Source organism: Halichoerus grypus, chromosome 5 (assembly GCF_964656455.1).
Source record: "Halichoerus grypus chromosome 5, mHalGry1.hap1.1, whole genome shotgun sequence".
In the NCBI taxonomy this organism is placed as follows: domain Eukaryota; kingdom Metazoa; phylum Chordata; class Mammalia; order Carnivora; family Phocidae; genus Halichoerus; species Halichoerus grypus.
The window spans coordinates 139,371,804-139,399,107 of record NC_135716.1 but is presented as its reverse complement, the minus strand read 5'-3'; the positions used below and the strand labels follow the sequence as shown (position 1 = coordinate 139,399,107).

At 37.1% G+C, this 27,304-nt stretch overlaps 1 protein-coding gene and 1 pseudogene across 11 annotated transcripts in view; one reads left to right on the top strand and one right to left on the bottom strand.

Annotated features, from left to right (window-relative positions):
- The window catches only part of LOC118546233 (uncharacterized), a 567,633-nt gene that overhangs the window by 310,316 nt on the left and 230,013 nt on the right, over positions 1-27,304 (bottom strand). For 4 of the 11 annotated variants that reach the window (XR_013448158.1, XM_078073058.1, XM_078073059.1 and 1 more), the window contains one exon: positions 23,993-24,030. The exons of 6 other annotated variants lie outside the window; for them this stretch is intronic. Coding sequence is in view for 3 of the 5 variants with exons in the window: in XM_078073058.1 (XP_077929184.1) it covers positions 23,993-24,030 (38 nt within the window). In the remaining 2 variants the exon portion in view is untranslated. Of the gene's footprint in view, positions 1-23,487; positions 23,568-23,992; positions 24,031-27,304 lie in introns of those variants that run through there. One more of the 11 variants, XM_078073056.1, reaches the window with a different exon arrangement.
- LOC118546238 (U4 spliceosomal RNA) lies at positions 4,356-4,470 on the top strand (annotated as a pseudogene).

The following is a 27,304-nucleotide window of genomic DNA, read 5'->3' as shown; positions in this document are numbered from 1 at the left end:
ACACACAGACACACACACTCACACACAAACATAAACACAAACACACACAGCTAGACTCTAAGGCAGTATCCTACACTTCTAGGAATGACCAAACTGGTTAATGGGGAATTCTCTAAGGAGACCGCTTAAGCTAGTTTTTGCCCACTCTGACCATGATGATTTTGACTATAATATTCAGTTACTCTCTACTTATACATAATAATACCTGAGGATTATTTTGCCAGTATTTACTAAGAACCAAAAATGATTGTTATGGAAATGAAGTAAGGGTACTCTAAGGCAGAAGGCACATGAGCAATGGCAAATAAGTAGGACACATAGAATGTATACAAAGAACAAATATTAACTTTGACAGAGAGAATTAAGAATGAAAAAGAGGAATAGTGGTAAAAAAAATTTCTGGAAAGAATGACTAATCAGTTAACAAAGGGTCTTTAGGTTGAAAGAAGTCCTTTGACTATTTTCTTGAAGCACCAAGCAACAGTGGAAGGTTTCTGAGCAAAGGTGACATATTCAGAACTTTGCTATAGGAAATTAACATGGTGGGCTTGTGTGAAATTAATCAAAGGAAGGAGAATTGGAGAAATCATTTAGAACTCTAATAGGACATGTGACATGATAGTCAAAACAGAAGCAGCAAAGTGTCAGTAGAAACTTAACATTTATAAAATTAATATTTACATTTTTTTCACCTATTCATAACAAACCTGCAAGATCTCTAGCACAAAGAATTTCTCATTTTGTTGAGGCATGAACCTGAATCACATGCTATATAAGACAGATGTGTAGAAATGAATCCCTCAATCTACTAACTGAGTCTAGCTAAATGCCCGGTAACCATTCCTTACCCTAATGTACTCCATTTCCTCATATACACAGAGGCAATGAGCAGTTAGTAGACTTGACTCAGGAACTATGCAAAGCAAAAACACAGTGACTTCCACTTAACTGGATTAGGGATAGCAGGGGCTGAAAATGGAAAAAAAAAAAAAAAACCCAATCATAGACCGTTTCACACAAAGGCAAACAAACAAAAAAACATCTGCCACTACTGGATAATTCCAGAATCTCCAAAGTGCCCCATTCTTAAAATATTGTCCTAAACAGCCTGCATGAAAATACTACATTAAACCCCCTGAAGTAAGGCCTTTGTAAAAATATGAATTCCAGCCCAGCGGCAGACCATTCACCAAAATGATGTTAACAGAAGTCTTTCCCAGGAAGCACTTGAACTGAGGTCTCTGTAGGGATAGGGCCACACCAAGGGTAGTATTTTACCAAGATAGCCCATAGCACTATATCACAGAAGGTAATACCAACTAATTGGGAAAGGAGTCAATAATCACATTAAGAAATAGTTGGCCAGGGGCACCTGAGTAGCTCAGTCTGTTAAGCATCTGCCTTCAGCTCAGGTCATGATCCCAGGGTCCTGGGATGGAGCCCTGCATCAAGCCTCTTGCTCAGTGGGGAGCCTGCTTCTCCCTCTCCCTCTGCCTGCCACTCCCCCTGCTTGTGCTCTCTCTCTCTCCCTCTCTCTCTAATAAATGAATAAAATCTTTAAAAAAAAATAGTTGGCTAGATGCACATATAGAGAGCACATTTGAATCTACTGCCCAGTGTAACTTGAAGCAAGTGATTTTTGTCAAATGTCATTAATGAAGCAAGAATATTAGAGACCCATTTCCCTATCTGTTCATTTATCTTTTTCCATCCCTTAACTTTCATTCCTTCATGTCTGTATATCTTAGATATGGCTCTGGTAAACCATATTTATCTTGTTAATATAGCTATCCTCATAATCTTTGTCTTTCAAAGTATAGTTCATTTACATTTACCATAATAATGAATTATCTGAATTTATTACTACATTACTGTGTACTTTGTCTTTGGCCTGGATTTTTTTGTTTCTTTTTCTTTTTTTTAATCCATTTTTAGATTGATCTTTTTTTTTGCTCTACTATATATCATATTTAACATGCATACTTAATCTACCCAAGTCCTACTATTATCAATACATTATCTCCTTCATATTTGTATATGATATTGTTGCCATGTCTTTTCATTTTGCATTATTTTATTTTAACCACACTAAAACATTTTTGTTTTACAAATCAATATTTATTCATTTGGCTATCTTTTTTATTACTTATCATTCCACATTACATCTTAAACCTTTGATATGAGATAACTTCTGTCTCCTTGAAGTTCATAATTTGGAATTTCCCATAATAAGGATATGTTAGTAAACTCAAATTTTGTTTGAAAATAACTTTACTTCGCTTTTATTATTGAAAGGTAGCTTCACTGATTATACATTTCTGAGTTGACAAGTATTTTCCCTTGGCATATGAAAGGTATCATTCCACATCTTCTGGTTTCCATTGTTGCTGTTCAGAAGTCAGATGACAGACTAATTAGTATTGCTTTGTAGGTGATCTATCTTTTATTCTCTGGCTGCTATTGTCTCAGTCTTTAATGCTCTGAAATTTTGTTGTGATATAAATTTCACCCCACTTTTATCATCATGTGTCTAGGTGTAGATTTTTTATTTATCCTGTTTGAAATTAACTAGGTTTCTGGAATTTAAGGAGTTTTAACATTTGTAAGTTCTGGAAAATTCCCAGCCATAATTTCTTCAAATATTTTCCCTTCCTATCCTCTCTCTCTCCGATTAAATGTTTATTAGATCTCACTCTATCCATATATCTTCTCCCTACAAAGTTTCTTTGCCTCTCAAAGAATGCTGCTTCAGATGTATGATCTAACATGTTAATTCTCTGCTCAGCTATGTCTAATTTGTTATAAAAGCTCCACTGAGTCATTATTTCAAATATTATATTTTTCAAGTCAGGTTCAAGATGGCTACAGATGAAGACTGTAAAATCACCTCCTCCATGGAAAACACCAAATTATATCTATTAACAGAACAATTCCTCCTGAAGAAGAACTGAGAGCTGACTGAACAGCTACTGAACAACCAAAGGCAGAGAGAACAGCAAGAGAACACCAAGAGACACAGAGACACGGTAAGTGCTATTATCAGCATTAGGGAGGGATAAAACTAAGGGACCAAGAACAGATTTCTCTGTCCTTGGACACAGGAAAAAATCTGTGGCTTAAAAGAGCAACTAGCAACTAGCTTATAAACTAGCATATGCAACTAGCATATAGCAAATAGCATATAAAAGAAACAACACTAGCATTTTAAAAAGAGATCAAATGGCAGAGGAGCTGTGGGAAAGCTCTATAGGTCAGAGGGACTGGGGAACTACATAGTTTACATATCCACCCTACCTTGGAAGCCTGGACCAGAGCAAGGTCTGGACACCATGGTGGGAAGGTCCAGTCATCTTGAGAGGCTTATGAATACACCAGCTGCTTTGTGGTTCTGAGACACAGAAAATAAACTGCATTTTTCTTTTAAATTTTTACTGATTTATTTTACTTTTTATTTTTTTAATTTTGTCTTTTGTTTTTATTTTTTCTTTTGTTTTTTCTTTTTTATTCTTTTTTTCTCTTTTCTTTTTTTCTTTTCTTCTCTTATTACTTTTTTTCTTTTATTAAAATATATTTTAAAATGTATTCTTCCTATAAAAAGCCATGGTTTAAAAGAGTAACTAGCATATTCAGCTACAGCTCCAGCCAGCCAGCATACAAAGTAACCAAGCCTATACAATCTACATAAGGGGTCAACATATACAAGACCATTCCTTCAACTTTAGAAGTAGCTATTTTGCCAACCTATAAAAACACATAAAATAAAGAGAGGAGAAGTAACAACTGATTCCTCAGAAATACAAAGAATATAAGACAATACTATGAAAAATTATATGTCAACAAACTGGACAACCTAGAAAGAAATGGATAAATTCCTAGACACATCCAATATCCCAAAAATTAACCAGGAAGAAATAGAAAATTGGAATAGACTAATTACAAGTAACAAATTGAACTGGTAATCAAAAAACTACCAAAAAATAAAAGTCCTGGACCAGATGGATTTACAAGTGAATTCTACCAGACACTTAAGGAAGAGTTAATACTTATTCTCCTCAAGATATTCCAAAAAATAGAAGAGAAAGGGAAGTTTCCAAGTATATTCTATGAGGCCAGCATTACCCTGATAGCAAACCATGATACCCTGATACAAAGACACCACATAAAAAAAAAAAACTATAAGTCAATATCCCTGATGAATATAGATGCAAAAACCCTCAACCCTGAAAAACCCTGTGTATCAAACCACATACAGCAATACATTAAAAAGATCATTCACCATGATCAGGTGAGATTTATTCCTGGGATGCAAGGATGGTTCAGTATTCACAAATCAGTCATCATAAAACACATCAACAAGCTTTGCGCAGTGACAGTATCGTAGCCAATGAGGTTCATCTGAGGCGCGATTATTGCTAATTGAAAACACATCAACAAAAGATAAAAATCTTTGATCATCTCGGGCGCCTGGGTGGCTCAGTTGGTTAAGCGACTGCCTTCGGCTCAGGTCATGATCCTGGAGTCCCTGGATCGAGTCCCGCATTGGGCTCCCTGCTTGGCAGGGAGTCCGCTTCTCCCTCTGACCCTAACCCCTCTCATGTGCTCTCTCTCATTCTCTCTCTCTCTCAAATAAATAAATAAAATCTTTAAAAAAAAAATCTTTGATCATCTCAATAGATGCAGAAAAAGCATTTGACAAGATTCAAATCCATTCATGATAAAACTCTCAACAAAACTGGGTTAGAGAGAACATACCTCAACAGAATATAGACAATATATGAAAAACCCACAGATAACATTGCCTTCAATGGTGAAAACTGAGGTTTCCCTCTAAGGTCAAGAACAATACAAGGATGTTCACTCTCACCACTTTTATTCAACATAGTACTAGAAGTCTTAGCCACAGCAATCAGACAAGAAAAAGAAATAAAGAGCATCCATATTGGTAAAAAAGTTAAATTGTCACTATTCACAGATGACATCATTCTATACATAGAAAATCCTAAAGATTCCACCAAAAAAAAAAAAAAAAAAACACTAGAAGTAATAAACTCAATAAAGTGGCAGGACACAAAATTAATACCCAGAAATCAATAATATTTCTATACACTAACAACAAAGTCGCAGAAAGGAAAATTAAACAAACAACAATTGCACCAAATAGAATAAAATACCTAGGAGTAAACTTAACCAAAGAGGTGAAAGACCTGTACTCCAAAAACTATAAAACACTCATGAAAAAAATTGAAGATGACACAAACAAATGGAAAGATATTCCATGCCCATGGATTGGAAGAATTACTATTGTCAAAATGTCCATATTACCCAGAGCAATCTACAGATTCAGTGCAATCCCTACCAAAATACCAATAGCTTTTTTCACAAGATTAGAACAAATGATCTAAAATTTGTCTGGAACCATAGAAGACCCCAAATAGCCAAAACAATCCTGAGAAAGAAGAAATAAGCTGGAGGTAACATAATTCCAGATTTCAAGATATACTACAAAGATGTAGTAATCAAAACAGTATAGCACTGGCCCACATAGATCAATGGAACAGGATAGAGACACCAGAAATAAACCCACATTTATATCGTTAATTAATCTATGACAGAGGAGGCAAGAATATATAATGGAGAAAATAATAACCAATGGAGAAAAGACAGTCTTTTCAATAAATGGTGCTGGGAAAACTGGACAGCTACATGTAAAAGAATGAAATTGGATCACTTTCTAACACCATACACAAAAATAAACTAAAATGGATTGAAGACCTAAATGTGAGACCTGAAACCATAAAAATCCTAAAATAGAGCACAGTCAGTAATTTCTCTGACATCAGCCACAGCAACATTTTTCTAGATATGTCTCCTAAGGCAAGGGGATAAAAAGGCAAAAATAAACTATTGGGACTACATCAAAATAAAAAGCTTTTGCACAGCAAAGAAAACCATCAAGAAACCAAAATACAGCCTACTGAATGGGAGAAGATATTTGCAAATGATATATCCAAGGTTAATAGCCAAAATATATAAAGAACTTATACAACTCAACACCAAAAAAAAATCTGATTAAAAAATGGACATACTAGAAGAGACATTTTTCCAAAAAAGACACCCAGATGGCCAATGAACACATAAAAAGATGTTCAACATCACTAATAATCAGGGAAATGCAAATCAAAACCGTGATGAGATATCACCTCTTGCCTGTCAAAATGGCTAAAATCACAAAGACAAGAAACAAGGGTTGGTGAGTATTTAGAAAAAAAAGAACCCTCATGCACTGTTGGTGGGAATGTAAATTGGTACAGCTACTGTAGAAAAGAGTGTGGAGGTCCCTCAAAAAATTAAAAATAGATGGGGCGCCTGTGTGGCTCAGTCGGTTAAGCGACTGCCTTCAGCTCAGGTCATGATCCCAGAGTCCTGGGATCAAGTCCCACATTGGGCTCCCTGCTCAGCAGGAGCCTGCTTCTCCCTCTGCCTCTGCCTGCCGCTCCCTCTGCTTGTGCTCTGTCAAATAAATAAAATATTTTTAAAAAATTAAAAATAGAAATACCATATGATCCAATAATTCTACTATTGGGTATTTCTACTCAGGGAAAATGAAAACACTAACTCAAAAAGATATATGTACCCCTATGTTTATTGCAGCATTATTTAGGATAGACAAACATGGGAGCAACCTAAGTGTCCATCAATAGATGCATGGATAAGGGAAATATGGTATATGTATACAATGGAATATTACACAGACATAAAAAGGATGAGATTGTGCCATTAGAGACAATGTGGTTGGACCTAGAGGGTATTATGCTAAGTGAAATAAGTCAGATTGGAAAGACAAATACTATACATTATTCCATTCAGATATGGAATCCCTAAAAAGTAAATAAATAAAAAAGTAGAATCAGAACTATAAATACAGAGAACAAACTGTTGCCAGAGGGAAGGGTGTTGTGGGGCTGGGCAAAATGGGTGAAGGGGAGAGGGAGATACAGACCTCCAGTTAGGAATGAGAAAGTCATAGGAATAAAAAGTAGACTATAAGGAATATAGCCAATGATATTATAATAGCAATATAATGGGACAAATGGTAGCTATGCTTATGGTGAACATAGCATAACATGTAAACTTGTCTAATCATTACATTGTATACCTGAAAGTAATGTAATATTGTGTGTCAAAAATACTTAAAAACCAACCAACCAACAAAATATTGTATTTTTCATTTCTATGCATTTATTATGAAAAACATGAATTGTTTTACAATTTTGCTTGGTCATTCTTATAGTCTGCTCATTGTTAATATTTTAAAACCTTCTTTTATTTGTTTAAGCATACTGATCATGCTTATTTGAGTACATTAGATTATTTTTCATCAAAGAGTCACTCTCCCCTCCCCCCAAACCAGTGAGAGAATTATTTTTCATTGATGTTGGACTTGACTGTGACTTGTTTGCTCAATGGAATGTGAAGAGTCACGATATATACCAAGCCTGAGCATGATTTTAAATGTTCTTGCAGTACTTGTTTTGGTCTTTTGCACTATTACAATCCACCATAACAAAAGCATATCCCAGGCCCATTACATCCCACAAAAACCAAGTAGTCATATCTCCACCTACAAATCCCTAGCAAGAAATTAATGCTTATTTTTGTCATTGAATTTTGAAGTGGTGTGTTACATAGACTTATATAAAAGTTATGTGTACGTTTTATATTCTTTTTTTGAAGTTTTTTAAAGATTTATTTATTTATTATTTGAGAGAGAGAAAGAGCAAGTGAGCAGGGGGAGGGACATAGGAGAGGGAGAAAGAATTTCAAGCAGACCCCCGCTGAGTGCAGAGCTTGACACGGGGCTCGATCTCAAGATCCTGAGATCATGACCTGAGCTGAAACCAAAAATCAGATGCTTAACCAACTGAGCCACGCAGGTGCCCTATATTTAGTTTATATTCTGACTAATAATTCCAATATCTGAAATTTTGTGGACTGAATCTGATTCTTTCATCTGTAGTGTCTGCTGGCTCTTACTCATGGTATGCATTTTCTTATGTGTTTTGTAATTTTTAACTGCTAAACTATATTTTTTTAACTTTAGGTATTCATTGAGGTTTAGTTTTAAGATTTCTGCAGAGTAGTTAGTTATATTTGCCTCTGCCATGAATTTTGGATACTATAAATCTAGAACTCTTAACTAAACTCTCAAATCGAGATTTTTTTTTTTTAAGAAACTAACCAGTGTCAATTTTGGTTACAAATTTTAATGATTGTTATTGTGTAGTTAAAATTCTTAGGATAGATTGTTTACCTCTCCAACAAACACAAGACAAACACTTTTCCCTGCTGTCCCACTGAGGTTAGGGCATTCAGACTTAACAGAAGGATACACTGAGAGGTATCTTCAATTATAAGAAAAGGAGTGAGGATGTATTGTATTTCAGAGAGGTGAAGTTAAAGTTCCTATGGGCTTGATCTCTTGCTCATGGCGCCTTTCAAAGTCATGCAAATTAAGGTCATCTGTGTTCATCAAATACCTTCAGAACAAAAGCAGTATGCATTGCTATGCTTATCTTTCTGGGTTCCTATTTTCAAGTTGGTTTAGGCCTCCTTTCTTCCTAGCAACTTAGTTTATTTTGAAAGACTCACATAAAATCTAGAACTTTCAGATTTTTTTTACAGGAGGGTCAGTAGATTGTCTAATCTGCCATATAACTGGAAATGGATATTTCTACCTCTATTGTGTTTCATAAATTTGTTGAAATATTCCATCACCTAATGACCTCTCCACAGTTCTTGGTGTTGTTCATTCAGTCATTCCTACAAATATCAATTAAGTGCCCATCAGATACCAGGCACTCTTCTAGGTTGTTGGGATACATAAATAAATAATGCCAAATAAATCCTTATCCTTGTGGGCTGATATTTGGGGTTTTTTTATTTAATTCTTTACTATAATTTTATTATAGTAAAAAAAATAATAAACATGTGGTCAATCAGCCAATGTTACTGAAGTGCTCCCAAATACTATTCAGTTTCTACCTCTTATTGAGCTTAATATATTCTGTATGGTACATTATTTATGTACTCGTTATATACTCATGAAATATTTCATCATATGAATGAAAGCACTTCATTAATTTTGACGAGCTAAGACAATGCTAGGTATCATTAATATTTCTGTTGTTACTAGGTTATAAACTCAATGGAGGCAAGGAGTATATCAAAATTATCATATAAAATAATGCATTGCACTTAGCAAATATCAGAGCATATTTTTCAATTGGTCCCACTGGCAAGGGGACGTAAGGCAGAAAATCTGATGTTCCATCATAACTTAGAACTAGAAAGGACCAAAACAGAGACTGAGTAAAATGATGTCAGTTTACAGAGATAAACTAGTAAACAGATAAGATGCCAAGTCCAGAGAGCTGACATTACTTGCTCAAGATCTCATAGGTACTTAACAACACAATAGTGGACAGTATTTACTTTGGTATATATAGATGCAATGGAGTAAGAAAATAGTCCAGTTTCATGGAGTTTTTTATATTGATTTAGCTACCTACTCTGCTGAAATCTTTTATTTTTTCCAATATTCTGTCTATAAATGCTTTTGAATTTTCAATGTGAATGATCACATTATCTGCAAATCGTGCCAGTTTAATTTCCTAATTTCCAGTTTTTGTGATCTTAATATATTTTCCTTTATCTGTTGTACTGCCTGGAACTTGAGTACAAATTCCTTGGTTGAAAAGGGGGCACCTGGGTGACTCAGTTGGTTAAGCGTCAGACTCTTGGTTTCTTCTCAGGTTATGATCTCATGGGTTGTGGGATCTAGCATCACATCTGGCTCTGCACTCAGTGGGGAGCCTGCTTGGGATTCTCTTTCCCTCTCCCTCTGCCCCTCCCCTCCACTTGTGCACATGGCCTTTCTCAAATAAATAAATCTTTAAAAAAAAAAGTTCATTTTTAGTATTATTGATTTTCAATATTATTGCTAATAACTAATACTACTGTAATAACGAACACCTTTATAGTAATTACTATGTTCCAGGCACCATTCTCTGTCCTCATATCAACCCTATCACTCTCTTCTTTTTACAGATAAGGAAATGGAGAAGGTACAGAGAATTAAAGTAAATTACATAAATATATATATTCCTGATCTTGATATCCACTTGATTTTTTCCCTTAGTTCTAAAATTTCTAGGGTTAAAGAAGTCTAACCTATTAGGCCAAATATTATAATATACAACACAATCTTTTATATTATCTTTTCATGTAATCTGGGGTAGCCTTTTCAGCTTGTTCCAAGTCCCAGAAAGACTAGAGATTGTGACTTCATAAAAGAGGTCTGAAGTTCTAACATAGCCCAAAGCTTATATTTAAGTTAGACCTTACATGCCCACCTGGTAGCTAAGCCTTGATGAGACTCTATAGTTTTCAATTCTTAATATACTTAAAAACCTTTAAATATGAGGAGAATCCAGAACTGTTTCAGACTTAACCCTCCAAATCTGCCACACCCTCCAAATCAAAGCCACAATCTTTCCACTAAGACACACAATGTATAGAAAAGACCGTGACTTAAAATCACGTGGCTTCCTGTGCTATTTTCATAAGAAAATTAAAAGTTTAATAAAATAGAATGGAAATACTAAACCTTATGTCAAATTTATAAACTGATCTCTAAAAACAGTTTATTTTATAAATATAGTAACATATGTCAGAAAACCATCCCAGGCTTCTCTCTTACTAGAAAAGTCCCTATTTTTCTCTCAAAAATGACATCTTTTGCCAACTCTGAATTCCAGAAAGTGTTAATGAAAAGCTGTGCAATTTTTTTTTTCAAATTCATACTTGTGTGAAAAAAATCATGGAGAACTGGAAATATGCCAGAATATCAAAAACAGGCTAAACCTGGTATAACTTTAAGAGGGTAAATAAGAAAATCCTAAGAAGTTAAGATTTGTAAGTATGATTTTATCCCTGGCAAGAAAGTTGGTCATAAACAGATTTCTTGTTAGCATGTGATAAAAGCAAGGAGATCATGTGGAGCCACCTTGAATTCACTTGGAAAAGATTCTACCAAGAAAAATCTCAGGATAATACCATAAAGTTAGTGTGACATTTAACATGATCTCTTACAAGTAACAAAATGTCACAAAAGCTGTCAGTAACAAAGTCGAAAGCCACATAATAAAACCTCTTGTGATACCCTCATTGATGACAAGATGAGGCAGTGAGAATTAGCTATGATATTGAACAACACTTGGTAGAGCAACTATAATTATTAATGTTAACTCCTTGCTGCCATAACCACTAGGTCAATGGACCTTGTTTCCCTGGTAATGAAGAGAGACAAGGATGAGGGGGAATAGTTGTTTAAAATAACAAAAAAGTGGAATGAAACTAACTACACCAGGGACCATATTCAAACAGAGGTATGTTAATTTGGTGCGCTTCTAGATCAAATGTCACGAACCAAAGAAAGATTATCTTTGAGGACCGGGCAGTTTCAGAAGCACAGAGTGAAGAAGGTAGAAGATCCCCACAGTTGTGAGTCCTTCCAGGAATCCCACCCAGTAATAAAGCACTAGAGACAAGAAGTAGGTTACATTCTCTACCCCCTCACCACAAGAAAACCGCTGCAGGATTAAACAGAAAGCCAGCTCTCCTAATAAAGCAAACACAGTGCTAACAAGGTCACTCACTAATCACCTCCACGGTGCTGAAGTTGCCATTCTCTGCCTTCATCCTTCTTGGCCTATCAGCAGCACTCCACATGCTCTAGAATCCTTGTTGGCATCCAGAACAGCAGTTTCTCTGGCCACTTTTTGTCCTTGTCTTAATATTGGAGTGGTGCAGGAACCAGTCCTTCATTGTCCTCTATTACACTCGCTCTCCTGGGGAACTCATCCAGTCTCATGGTTTGAAATGCCACCAATATTCTGACATCTCAAATTATCTCTAACCCAGACTTCTCTCCTGAAGTCTCAGATATCCAACTGCTTACTCAACATGTCCATTTGGATGTTTAGTAGACATCTCAAAATTAATATGTCCCAAACTTAACTCTGTTTCCCTCTGAAACTTGCTCCATCCACAGTCTTTCCCATCTCAGCTTCTAGCAACTTACTCCTTTCAGTTGCTGAGACCAAATACCTTGGAGTCATCCTTAAAATATCTCTTTTCTCTCATGCAGCACCCAATCTGCCAGGAAATCCTGTTATATCTATTATCAAAATACACCTTGAATCTGGATAGTTCCTATAACTGCTACCATCCCAGGCCAAAGCACCAAAAACTTTCCTCTGAACTCTTTTTTTTTCCTTTTTAAAAAATTTTTATTTAAATTCAATTTAGTTAACATACAGTGTATTATTAGTTTCAGGGGTAGAATTCAGTGATTCATCAGTTACATATAACACCCAGTATTCTTTACATTAAGTGCCCTCTTAATGTCCATCACCCAATTATCCCATCCCCTCACCCACCTTCCCTCCAGCAACCCTCAGTTCGTTTCCTATAGTTAAGAGTCTCTTATGTTTTGCCTTCCTCTCTGTTTTCCTCTTATCTTATTTTTTCCTGAACTCTTACTACAACCTCCTAATAGGTCTTCATGAATCTAGTCTCGCTTCCCTCCAGTATGCTCTCAGTACAAGGGCTAAAGTGATCCTTTTAAAACTTCAGTCAGATCATTTCATTCCAATGTTCAAAAAAACCCAATAGCCATTTCATTCAGAGTAAAAGCCAAAGTCTTACAACACCTACTAAGCCCACTGTAGCCTAGTCCACCATTAATTCTGTGTTATCCTACTGCTCCCCCATCACTGACTCTGCTCCTTGCTGTTAATCAGAGATGCCAGACTCATTCCCACCTCAGAACATTTACTCTATTCCTTCTGCCTGGTGTTCTTTACTCCAATATCTGCATGATTCAATTTCTCACCTCTCAAGACTTTACTCAAATCTCACGTCCTCACTGAGGCCTCCACTTGATCAATTTACTTAATACAACAATCTGTCTACCTACCCCATGAAACTCTCATCTCTCTTACACTTCTATTTTGCTTTTTTCCATAGTGATTATGACTTTCTAAGAAATTACCTAATGTACGTGTTCATTGGTTTTAGTGTTTGTTATCTATTTCTCTCTACTAGAAAAATAGCTCCACGAGGACAGGGTTCTTCGCCTATTTTCTCATTGATGTACTTCAAACATTTAGAAGAGTGCCTAGAACATAATAAATGTTTAACCAATATTTGCTGAACTGATGCAGTTTAAAACCTTCCCCACTTGCAACTTTTCCCCATATCCTAGGCTTATGGCAATAAGAGCTCTGCATTCCCCTACCAGGATAGAGAAACTCCTGATATTGAAGAAATCCTAGCAAAAAGACCAGGACCTGAGAAAAAGGGAATTCTGGACCAGATCCTAGCTTAGAGCATCAGAAAACCCCTTTAACCCTTTAGCCAGAAAGTGCCAGTCCTCTCTACATCTACAGGTCATCACTGGAAGAATATTGATATGATAGCTGGTTGGCTCTCCCTTGGTTTGGGGGTCAGGGAACACTACTTTTGCAAGTAATTAATATCCTTTTCCACTAACTGGATTAAAGTAAGGACCCAACCAGATTTGACAATATAAAAGAGGAATAATTTGTAGATTGAGGACAGCCTATCTCCTTTCAGCTTCACTGCCATGAAAAATGCACACTCACATAAGATAGTCTAAAAAAATCTGTCATGGCCACCTACTGTTTTCCTATGGAATTCCTAGAGGCTTACCTTTTATCCCTATAAACCTAAACTTATGGCTTTCCCTGGTTTCTTCTTCCCATACTGGTTATATTTCTAGCCTCTTCTCTTTTTAGAGGCCCCTTGGGCATTGACCTTTTTCCCTTTGGAATAGACTTCCTTCCCCCATTTTCCCGGGTAGCCTCAAACACTACCAGGGAGTTCCACACCATTCCTAAATCATACAGGTTATCTGAAATTCTGCCTTGTGAGATTTGTTTCATATCCATCCCAGCTGAATGAGAATAGGAATTTGACAACCGAGAGGGAATATTCCAATGATCTCTGCTGTCTTCTTTATTTGGTCTGATTCTGATCAACATATTTCCTCAATGACTTGACTAATTACATGATAATATGGTTGTAAAATTTGCAAGTGACAAACAGGTTGTAGAAGTAGCTAATGTCTTACATCTATCAATAACGCAAAATAAACAATTTAACAGGTCAAAATGTATAAAGTGACAGTTGATTGAGATATTTAGGACAATATCTGGCTCAGAGTAGGTACTCTATAAATGTTTGTGGAGCTAGTAAATGAATAAGTTAATCAATACAGACTTTTATACTGAGGTTATAAAAATCAATTCCGCATGTACAGAATGAGGGATGAGCTAGAATAAGACCATTTTGTGTGAAAATAGATTTATAGGTTTTTTGGACGACAAATTCCATAGGAGTCAATTCTGTGAGAAAATGGGTCCATTGCTGGTGAAAGAACACCTATAACTATTATGTTGATTTGTGGAATTCATATTCTTCAAATGATGTTGACAAATTTGAGTGATACCTGAGAAAAATGACTGTGATTCTGAAAGTTTGTATATTGATTTATTCATTCATTATGTAATTTTGAGTGCTTACTCTGTGAAAAGCCTTGGGCTAATAATTAAGGATACAGGATATTTATGTATGGAATGGCCAAAAAAATTGAATATGTTACTTATTATTTTGCCATTATTAATTAATATTATAATGGAGTGTTATGGCATTACCCTAATAATATATATATATGAAAAATATAGCATAACATAATGTTATTATTATGAGAAATACAATAATATGATATAACAAGGTCATCTTATTATATGTCATATTATTAATATGGAAATATTTCATTTCCCTCTATATTACTGATCAATAGTAGTAATATTAGATGCATAAGTCCTTTTTTACATGCAAATCTTTTACATATCAGAATTACAATGGAAGCTAGAATGTAATTTCTATGAGAACAAGGACCCATTACCTCCATATATGATTTCCAGTTAAATAAAAACTTTAAAATATTTGAAAAATAATTTAAATACAGAATCCTTCTAAAATTTTGCAATTTTCCCTAATCATAATTATTTTCTTCATACCTTATTTGATGGTAATTTCCCTTTGGAATAGAACTTATTTTTTTTCCTAAAGCATTCAGCACACTTTATTGAAATAAAAACGGTCCTTTCTTAGTAATATGTTCTTAGTTTGCATAATATTTACTCAAATTATTCACCTATAGTAACAACTCTAATTGGCATAAATGATTTGGTAACTAACACAAGTGACTCTTTGAAAACATACAACTCCTTGATCAGACCAGAAGTACATGAGAATACTAGAATATTGCCAACTGGCCACAGACATTCTGTAGATATCAATCAGAAAGTTTTATAGAGGGGAGGAAGAGCAGCACTTAATCTTGCAAGTTAGTCAACCTAGCCAATTGGTTAAGTGGAAGCTGGTTAAGATAATTCTAACTGGACCCTAATCCAATTTTCCTATAGCTTCCAGAGTTCTCTCTTTAGAAATACATCCAAATGTTTCAGTAGCCTCCTTAAAGTCCTTTAACAGCCCCAATATAAAGCCCAGCTCCACAGACAAAATGATATTTAAGAGACGAAATTTAACGTATCTAAGAATGATTCCCTTCAGGTTATTTTTTGAGTTCTGAATAGCTTATGTGAAAAAAATTAATTATGGAAATAATTGGAGCCGAGGTGATGTTTCCTGCTCCAAGGAGCATTTAGATTTGCCTCTGGCAGCAGCTTAGGGGCACTAGCAATGAAAGTCCACCTCAGGCCATTTACAGGGATTGAGTCTCTGGAGAGCCAGACTATTTTTGGCTCTCTGTCCCATCTTGAGTGGAGGCCTCTAGGTTCCCAATTCAAAGCATGAGTGAGGTACTGGAGCTCCCCATCCACAATGGGCGCTGGGCCTCACACCCAATCTCTCAGCTGCCTCTGCCTGAACTGACAGATGTTTCTGGATGACAAGGGGCTCCAGCTGCCAGACTCTCCTCTCTGGGTTTCCTTCTCCCAGATCGGACCCTGTGATTCTTCACTGCATTGATAAAATTTCTATTTCTTCAAGAGATGTTATTTAATATTTTATCCCATAGAGTGTTGATTTGCATTACTTATTCCTATATTATTGAAGTCATCCCACCCTTACTTCTTTGTAAATAAAAAAGTATGAGGCCCCAGACTTGAAGCCAGAAGACCAAACTACTATATCTGTTTCTCACTTACTAAATGTATGACTTTGGGCAACTTTCTCATAAACTCAGCTTCTATAAATAAAGATAAAAATGTTTATCTCCCTACATTATAAGTTTATGTGCAATTCACTGAGACATTGGATAGAAAAGCACTGTAAACAGTAAAGTACTAATTAATATATAATTACATTAATATCTGCTCCCAAACGAATGTGTGTATGAGTGTGTGTGCACACACTTTTGTCAACTGTTACCTAAGAATGAAGAGTGGAAATTGGTTATGAGACAGTGTACAGATTAATTTATGCTTTATCAATGTCATTTTTTTCATTCAGACATTTATTTAACATTTTTGCCTGCCTGCTATGTCCTGGGCCTCATGCTAAGTGGTGTCAACACACCAATGACACAGAACAATGCCTAGATTCGACAAACTTCGAAAGGGCTTTCTGAAGACGTTTTAACTTCCATAAACTCTCCATGATCAGATCCCACTGTGATACTGTCTCCTGCCATGCTTGGCCCCCTGTTATGATTTAACTGCAGGGTTCTTATTATAATTATACTTTTACTTCTATTTTCTATTATTTGTTAAATGCTATGTCTACTACTAGACTGCAATGCCATGAGGATCACCACAATGTCCACATTATAACCTATAAATTGTTGTTAAAGATATGAAAGGAATGAATAAATGATTAAGCATATGGAGGTTAGGAGATCTGATGGGGTATGGTAAGAGATAAAACTGGAAAGGTAAATGGGGCTCAGTTTGTGAGGAGCTTTGAATACCCTGCTAAGTCATTAAAGTTTTGTACTCCAAACAGTGAGAAGCCATAGGAAACAGAAATAATAGCATACACAAAGGCAAGAAGATGTAGATGTTCCCTAAATAGAAGAACAGTAAATCATTCTATTTGGTTGAAGACAGCATGGCGTTGCCTCAGGTCACTGACTCAGAGAAGGGCAAATAGAAGCACCTAGTTGACTCTTATGACACATTTCATTCCCCAATCTGGAGAACTGCTTTGCATCTTCCTGAATTTGTAAGATATTCTTTAAGGGAAGCACAATAGCACTGATTGGGATCAAATCTCTGGGGTGAATTCCATCTCCTAAGCCAAAGCTGGGAGGCAGGAGCACTGCAGCAATGAAATATACTAATTACGACTCTCTTGAGATTGTCAAAGACATTTTAGGATCATCAATGCAAATATGAACATTCATTACAAAAATCTCACATGGGGTCACAGAGAGAACCCACAGGAGGAGCTGGAGCATATGAATAGAAATCAACGGCTCCCCTGCTTGACTGACTGTCCCATTGCAGCATCGCAGAGGGTGGCAGGCTATTTTTGCTCATTCATCAGGTAGATGTTTGCTAAACACCTATGAGGTGTAAATGTACTACCTAACCAATACTCCAAAGATACAAGGTAGAGGAAATGGCCAGTATCATCTAAGAGAAGTTCATGGTCTATTTGGGGAAAACATCAAAGACCAGGCATTTAAATTAAGTGCAATAAGTGTTCTGCTACTAGTAACAACAAAATGTGAATCTGTAACTGTAGTCTCTAATGTGGCAGCAGTTTCAGAAAAGATTTCTGGGAGGAAAAATGTCTCAACTTAGACATCAAACATAAGTCCAAATTAGCATAGCCAGAGGGAAATGTATTGGTCACACTTTTTAAATGCAAGAAACAAAAGCTCATACTATAGAAGGTAGTTTGCTGTTATTGCTATTGTTGTTACTGTTACTGTTATCAACAACAATAGTAACAATAGTAACAATAGTAACAACAATAGTGATAAAACCTAACATTTTGAGTAAATACTATGGGCCAGAGATTGTTTCAGTCATATTGCACATATGTTTAATCCCTCCAATCACTGCTTGAAGTAGGTACTATTGTTATCCCCATTTTACAGATGAAGAAACTTATGTAAAGAAAAGTTATGAAGCTTGTATAAGATTACACAACTAGTAACTGAGGTTAGAGAAGATTTGGACTCGGTTCTCTGGTCTTGAAGCTCCTGGTTTTTGTCTCAGTCAGAAAATAAGAGATAATCCCTGTTCCTGCCTTCTCGTGTCACAAACTCCACTCAAGATGGGACAGAGAGCCAAAAATAGTCTGGCTCTCCAGAGACTCAATCACTGTAAATGGGTTGAGGTGGAGTTTCATTGCTAGTGCCAACTGCCTGTAGCTAAGATAGAAGCATACCTACAAAGGGGTTTGTAATGAAGTACACCTATTTCACTCCCTATGCAATAAAACAGTCTGTTCAACACCATATCTCAAAGTAGAGGATTCCCTACACTTAGAAAGCGTCCTGATGATAGAAAAACAGAAAGAGTGATACACATCAATGACAGGAATGAAATATATTCCAGGCACAGGAAGGCATTTGCAAAGGCATAGGAGTAATAGCATAGATGTTTTGAGAAAAGGCAGGCAGTTGCTATAAACAGGAAGTAGAATAACAGGCTGGGTGAGTATGAGAAGAAAATACAAAGGCAGCAAGTTCAGATCATGAAGGCTTCATACATCACTATGAAGGCACTGGATTTTATTTGTAGGGAAATGAGGTATGGAGTATTAATCAGAGGAGAGGTATAATCATATTTGCCATTAGAAAGATACCACTGGATCCAGAGAAAGAAGGCAAGGAGAACACTACCATCATCCAGGGCATGCCCATATAATTGATTGTGTCCAAATGGAGACCTATTTAAGAGTGAAAGGAAGTGGTCTTATTTACACCAGGAAATAGGCATTTATGGTCACCATACTTCAAGTAAACAGAAGGGCAAGAGGAAAAGATTGAGAGAAGAAAAATAAATTATTTGCTGAATAGTTTCACCAACCAAGGACCTAGAACTTTTAAATATGTTATCATCTCCCTTTATTTTTATGGGAAACAGGTTCATTGAGATTAAATCAGTTTTCCAGGATCTCAGTGGTAGGAAACCAAAGAACTCAGATTCTAATTTAGTCCTGTCAGACTCAAATGCATGACCTCTATCCAATTATCTTGCCCCCATCCCTACCCCACCTTTACAAGGGAAATGAAGGGGTGGAATCAAAGGGGGAGACAAACCATGAGAGACCATGGACTCTGAGAAACAAACTGAGGGTTCTAGAGGGGAGGGGGGTCGGGGGATGGGTTAGCCTGGTGATGGGTATTAAAGAGGGCACGTACTGAATGGAGCACTGGGTGTTATATGCAAACAATGAATCATGGAACACTACATCAAAAACTAATGATGTAATGTATGGCGATTAACATAACATAATAAAAAAATAGAAAAAAAAGTATTGCTTACCTGCTATAAACTAGCTTGGTGATTAAAAACATGATTTTGGAGGCAGACATGTCTAGGTTTGAAGACTGGTTATACCACTAACTGGCCAAGTGAGCTAAAACAACCGCTGGAAGCTAAGTTTAGTTCCTTTTTCTGTAAAATAGGAATCCTAACAGTACCTACTTCAAGATTTGTAGTGAGAATTAAATGAAACAGAGTATACAAAGATCTTAGCACAGTGCCTGCACCAGTGTTGAATACATGGTAGCTTTCATGTTACTAATACTTAATACATTAACTGGAGAAAAATAAAGGATCAGTGACTAAAACAAGGTGTGTTTCCTTAACTGAGGCTGAGACTATTTTAATTTGGTTTGTTATTGGATATTAGAGCAAGGCCAAGTCATCTGGTGGAAGGACCTTTGGACCCAGTAAGGTATGGGAGGGTCAGCCTGGGGAAAGCCAAAGAGAAGAAATGAGGAAGAGGCTCATACATACTACTTTATCCACAGAATACCAGACCAACAGATCATGTCTAGAGGGTTAAGCTAATTTCTACAATTTTTGAAGAAATAGTTGAAAATGGAATTCAAGAAAAAGAAAGACTATGGTGGTAAGAGGATGGGGAAATAGGTGCCAAAACTGGAACTTTTTTAGCCCAAGAGAAAAAGGACTGATATGAGAATCTACTAATCATTTATAATATTCTCTATGGGAAATGAAGTTCTAGATTTCAAAGAACTAACTTGAAGAGTATTTTCAAAACAAGCTTTGTAAGTTAGATTCTGTCTACTCTTCTATTTTCCTATTTGTTGTGAGTCTATACCCACTGGTTCATTGATCATTTTCTGAGAAATGTTTTGGTGCTAGGTAGCAAGTTTGTCATTCTGGAGATAAAAAGATGAATCAGAAACAGAGCCCACCCTCATGTAAGGTATCAGTCTAGTGATAGAAATGTACCCATGCTGCTATAAACTGCAGCTAAAAAAAAAAAAAAAAAAAAAAATGTACCCAGAAGAATGTGAAATTCAATACAGAAAGTGCTAAGTTCCATAAAAGCAGAACAGGGAAAACCTTAAGAAATCTAAAAGAGAACAGAGATCATTCTCACCTCAGGGGAACTGGGGAAGGCTTCATGAGGCATTGGCCATTGAGGTGAGCCTTGATGGGTAGGTGGTTGAAGATGAGCTGACTCCACAACCAAAGACTTTGGGAAGATGTGTGGACTACAGTTGCCTTCGGGATGGTTGTCCAATAAAGGACTTTGGCTTTATAGCTAACACAAAAGAAGCAACCACCTTTCCTGACCTGCACCTTGAAGATGTTATAAGCAGGTTTGTCAGTAATGGTTTAGTGCCCTTTCCTCTGTGAAACTCTTAAAGAGACATGGAAGACAGACAAGACCATTAGCGAACTACACACCATGAACAGCTGCTTTCAAGTGTGGTTAACCTATACCCAGTGGCACTTCCAGCTCAGGTCAGTGCCTAGGGAAACTAACATAGCCCTTCTAGCAAATGGTCCACAAGGTTTCTCTAACATTTCTTTCTGAGCCTGCCTCACAGAGGCTTACATAATAATCTAGGTATTTTTCACTAAAACTCTTCAAATTCAGAAACTAGCTTATTGGCAATGTGTCATTATTGGTGGTAAGGAAAACACTAGCTCTTTCAATTACTTCATAGTTTTCAAATTTATAATCTTTTTTTAGCTTGCTGAGCAATCCTAGAGGTTAAGAAGGCAGGGGCCATTATTCCTCCTATTTTAATGGAAGAAGTAATTGAAATCCAGAGAACTTCGCCACTTGCCAGGAATCACACAGCTCATATGGACACAATAGGGCATGACTTTCAGTTTTCAAATTCTCAATCCCATGTCACCAAGCCTGTCTGGGAGACAGATAGGACTGTAGTCCGAGGTACTTACACTACTACCTGCAATAATTTTCATTGCATTTTGAAAAACATCAAATAGGAAAGTCTGAGGTTTAAAAAAAAAATTGAAAAAAAAAAGTAATCTTCTTAGTGTTTCTCCTTCCCTCTCTTCCCCAAGCAAGACAAATTCCAGAATCAGTGGTTTTGAAGGGAGCTCTCCTAGCTATGCAGTATCAGTTACCCATCTTTTAATGTGGCCAGTCTTCTGGACCCTATGACAAACCTTACACCATTTAGCCAGATGTAATTTAATGGTTAGGCTGTTTAAAATGACAGAGGTAAACAGACACACATTATATTCATAAGTTTTTGTTTGTTTAAGAATACACAGAGAAATAAGCTTCAACGGCTGCAGATCCCAGCCCCCAGGTAGATGGAATCTTGCTCAAGAACTGGGAGGCTCGTCTAGTGACCAGCCTTCACTACTGCTGCTGCACCAGCAGCTAACATCCATGGCACTCTCTGAGGTTCACTATTACCATGACTCGACCATGCTTCTCCTGCTGCCACCAACAAATTCCTGGCTGGTTTCCTTCTTTATTTACTCAGTTTGGTACTCATGGCTTCTATCACGTCCAACTTCCAGTAACTCCCATTCTGTACGTGCTTTATGGCTTCTGCCCTCACTGCTAATCATTATCTTTCCCTCTGCATATCCTAGTCAAGTTCACCGAAGTCAGATCTAATTGGTTCATTTGGTGATTAACATGGCTGTTGGACAGATCTATTATGTTAGTCCCTTGACTGCCCTTGAGCCAGGTATCCACCCCCGGCTCAGTCACCCGCAGCCAATCTGCTGGAATAACATGTGCAAATGTACTACAAGGAAGTAGTGCATCATAAACTCCTCTCTAACAAAATTTAAAGGAGGGTGGAGAATGTCTGACTTATGAATAGTGTATTTACATGGAGCCTAGGGAAAAATAGATCAGGAGAGTAAAATAGTGGGGGAAATCCTAACACTTTGAAGAACATGATATCCAACTTCAAGTTGTCCTGGCCTGATCCACTGCAGCCCTTCCAGAGGAGTCATAAAGGAACATGACATCAGTGAGAAGGCTCAACCACTTTCATAACAAGACAAAACTAATGGCTCTGATGAGAGTAGAGAAAATAGTGCCTTACATGTTCTTTGTATGAATAGCATGGGGTGCGGAGGAAGACATAGGCTTTAGAAACAGACATGGCTTCTACTCCTATCCAGGCAGGCACCTCTTTGGGCCACCTTAGATAAGCTGTAATTTATGTATCTTGGCATTTAGAATATAATACTTAATTTACATGTCGGTTGTGAAGATAAATGAGAGAATATATGTAAAATCACCAGCATAAACACTCAGAAAATGGTACTTAATAGTCTATGGCTACCAGTCAACAATGAATGAAAGACCTCCTTAACACTCTCCTGCCTAATGCATGGTAAGTACTTGATAAGGATGGAAACTCTTTTGGTATTTATATTTATTTGTATATAGAAATGGGTTATCATTTTGAATAATTTGCACAGTGAGTGTTTTGAGTGGGTGTATGTGTGAACACAGTGGAGTCTCTGGAGCCTTGAAGACAATACAAATGTATGGGGAAAAAATAAATTCTGATAGCACCTTTTTTCCACTTTTTTTTTTAAAAACAAAGTATATTATATTCTCAGTCCAAAAGTAACATTTGCACATTATGAAAATATGTTGAAAAAATGGAAGTATAAAAAGAGAAGGGGAGTTCCTCTGCCAAAAGAAAACATCTGTTATTAGTGAAATATATTTCATCATCATTTTTCTACCTTCTGAGCATAGTTTTATTTGTTTTATATAGTTGTTATCTTATTAACTATACAATTCCATTTGCTGCTTATTTGCTTTGAAAATTATACTATATATTTTATATCATATAAGTTCATTACCTTGAATTGTATTTAATGTCTGTGTAATAACCCAGTAAATGGATGTGTGTTATTTACTCACTTTCTCTCCAGCCAATGAACAGTTAGGTTCTTTTTCTTTTTCTTTTTGTCTTTATTTTGTTTTGGCCATTATAATCAACACTGCAATACAAAATAATTGCATACAACTTTGTCTACATCTTTGATTATTTTATGAGGTTACATTGTGGATTGAATACATCTTCTTAGGGACTGAAAGTATACATTCCACCATATCTGTGATAGCATTACGTATTCTAATTTTTTTTGCTCATTTTATAGTTCATAAGTTTCCTTGCAGGGAGACTGGGGTTCTAGGCAACTACAGGGATTCTTCTGCTTCCCTGAACCTTCTACCTACTGAGATTGCACAAATGGAAAACAAATCTGCTCCTGCTTCCATATGACAGCCTCTGAGATACTTGAGGACAAGTCTTACATCCTATGTATTCATTTTCTACTGCTGCCATAACAAACTACCACAGACTTAGTGCTTAGAACAACATAAATTAAAAAAAAAAAAGAACAACATAAATTTATTATCTTACATTTCTGTAGGTATGACTCTGGTACTGATCTCAGTGGCCTAAAAAAAAAAAAGAATCAAGATATCAACACAGCTGCATTCCATTGCTTCACTGGGGCACAGGCAGAGGGGACTATAAAACCCTAGAGAAATTCTTCTCCTGGAAATAGCAGAAGTGCAAGAAGGAAGGAGACTCCTGTGATGACTTCAAGGTTGTCATGCTGTAACTCCCTCTCCTCCATATCCCTTTGGCCAAAGCAAAGCCTATGATAAACCCAAAGCAAAAGGACAGGATTTTCCTTCAGTGGGAGCAATGGCTGAGCTGAAGGCAGCTGCTTAATGAGCCACCCAGGCGCCTCTTCCTATATCTTTGACTTTTACCTTATGACTGCCATTGCTCCATAGAGATCCGGGGTCCTGGGATCTAGCCCCACATCGGGCTCCCTGCTCAGCGGGAAGCCTGCTTCTCCCTCTCCCACTCCCCCTGCTTGTGTTCCCTCTCTCACTATGTCTCTCTCCCTGTCAAATAAATAAATAAAATCTTCAAAAAAAAAAAAAAGATACAGGAAGAGGTTGAAAAAAAAAATGGAGCCAATAATTCTACCTCCCATAGCATCATTACTCACGTTTTACAGATAAAGAAGTTGTGGTACAGAGAAACTAGCTGACTTGCCCAAGGTCACAAAACTCAAATTTAGATTTGACTTTAAAACTCATTCTCCATTGTTTTATACCACAAGGCCTCAAGATACAGTCTCTGAATCATTTCCTTCCAAATAAAAGAGCTTATACGTTGGCATCTAAAAATTCCTTTTGCAAACAGTCGTCAGAAATTTCATTTTGCTCTTCTGCCTCCTGTTTCACTTTATCAGCCTAAATTTGTAACATGGGCAGGAGCATGAAGATAAAATTGGCTCTGAAAATGAGAAAATGGATTTTCTTGCCATGCCTTTGCATTACAAATGGTCCCAGTCCACGGCAATCATGGCTGCACCTGGAACAGTGCACAGGCCCCATGAATAATCCATGTTCCTTACACAGGCTCCTCCCTGCAGTGCTGACTCAGCAACTGCTCTCCTACTCTGCAAAGCCACAGCGGCATATAGGTCAGGTGACGTGTAAGAAGGCAACAGCACTCTGAACATTTGGTTGAATCTTGAAGGCAAACAAGAGAGTTAAAAATCTAATTAGAGTTAAACCAGACTGCAACACTTGCCTTCTTAGAACATTCTGTTACCTTCAGAATTAAACTAGGCTCCTTTAATTCAGGAGAGCCGAGTTGAGGCTCAAAATTCTGCATTTCTAACCACTTTCCAGGTGATGCCAATGCTGTTAGTTTAGGGCCACACTTTGAGCAGCAAAGATCTAGACCAGGAGTCTGCAAATTGCAGCCCACACCTATATGGTTCATGAGATAATGATCTTTACATTTTTAGAGGGTTGGGGGGGAAATCACAAGATGGATAATATTTCAGGACATGTGAAAACTATAAAAATTCCCATTTCAGTGTCCGTAGGTAAAGTTTTACTAGAACACACACACACAGATCTAGATTCCTTCATGTGGCACACAGGAGCTTCCATGATTTCACCGTTTCTTATCTGCCCAGACCCTTGTCCTCCCATTCCCTGACCTTCAACTTGACCCTTTTACCACCTCCCTTAGCCTCAATGCTAGCTATTTCTAAGTATTTGTACTTTCCCAAAAGCAAACATATTATCTACAATCCTTTGAATTATTGATCCCTTTTCCTAGAAAAGTCTTTCTCTCCTTTTCTCACTTATCTAAGTTGAATTCCTTCTTTCAGAAGTAGCTCAGAGATCACTTTTTTGCAGAAAGCCTTTCTCAACCTCCCCCTTGCCCCAGCACCCAGCCTACCTGGAGTTAGAGGCTTCTTGTCTAGGAAACATTTTGGGCTTCCACTAGATCACTTATCGATCTATATTAGAATCACTTCTTACTGTCAATCTCACAAACACTGAACCCGTTAACGCTAACAGTCTTTTGGTTGTGAATGCACATTGTTTTTGGCACAGTGCCAAGCAGTCATCAAATGCTTGCAGGAAAAAAAATTGAAAAGGGAAGGGAAAGAAAAAATAGGAAAGGAAGGAGGGAATGAAGGGAGGGAAGATGAAAAGGAAGTAGGGAGAGGGAAGGAAAAGGGGAAAGGGGTGAAGAGGGAAAGAGGGACTGGAAAAGAGAAAAAAGGAGAAAAACTGAGATCCAGTATGAGAAAGTATTTTGTAAATGGCACGTGGCCACATGACTACAAGGAGCCCTATTCATTTTCACCTGGAAAACGCTGATGCGCATGGCTTGCTATTCTCAAGGGAATGTCTTTCCTTAAATCCTTCTACCCCAGCAGTTCAGACCCACTAAAATTCTTTGTAAGTTCAAGCAAGAGGACTTTTTAAAGTGTGAAGCTTCTTACCCATTTCCTCAGTGTGCTCCGGGGCGATCAATAACCAATCCAGATGACAAATTAATGTTAAATACAGTTGGAAGAATGGCAAAAAAACAATGTAGCAGGGGAGGATTAGCAAAGAGCCTCACCAGAACTGTGGCCTCACAGAAGGGGTAAGGACCCTGCTGTGATTCTGTGGCTAACAGACAAGAAGACTAGAAGACAGGCTGTAGGTTGGTTTGGAGATTACTGATCAGTCATCTGGCAGGTGGGAGGGCGCTCCAGAAATGGAGTTCTCAGTTGTGCTGTGGGTATTGGTCTCTCAAATCAAGCGAAACAAGAGTTTCCAGGTATAGTTCCAAATGCCCATTGATGCTGTTTCTGCTTCAACGCCACGACTGACTGATGTGATTGCCTGATGGTTTTGAGGCCACTTTTACACTCTAATAATTGCACTTTTCAAATTGCACCTGAGGCATCACCATACCTGACAAGGCTCTTAATTGATGCTTTAGTGTAATTACTTGGAAAACACTTCCTTGGAAAGAATAGCTTGAATAGAAGATAGATCAGGTATGTTCTGGGATCATTCTTTGGGTCACTATGATAAGTGCTTCTCCCTACCCCTCCCCCAAAAGTCAACAACTTTATGATATTACGGCTTCAAAGATCTGCTAAAATTCTGGAAGTTTTGCTCTTCAGAAAAAAAAAAAGAAAAGGGAGGGAGGGAGGAAAAGAAAGAGCGAGAGAGAGGAAGAGAAAGCGAGAGAGAGAAAAAAAGAAAAGAAAAAAAGAAAAGCTTTTATTTTCTAGCTGTAGAGGGGAGATACAGCCGCTGTGATTTAGGGTTGCCAAGGTCCTGACCCTAGCCCTGACTTTAAAACAGTATTTGGATTTGAGTAGAAACAGCAATGAACTTAGAGCAATTT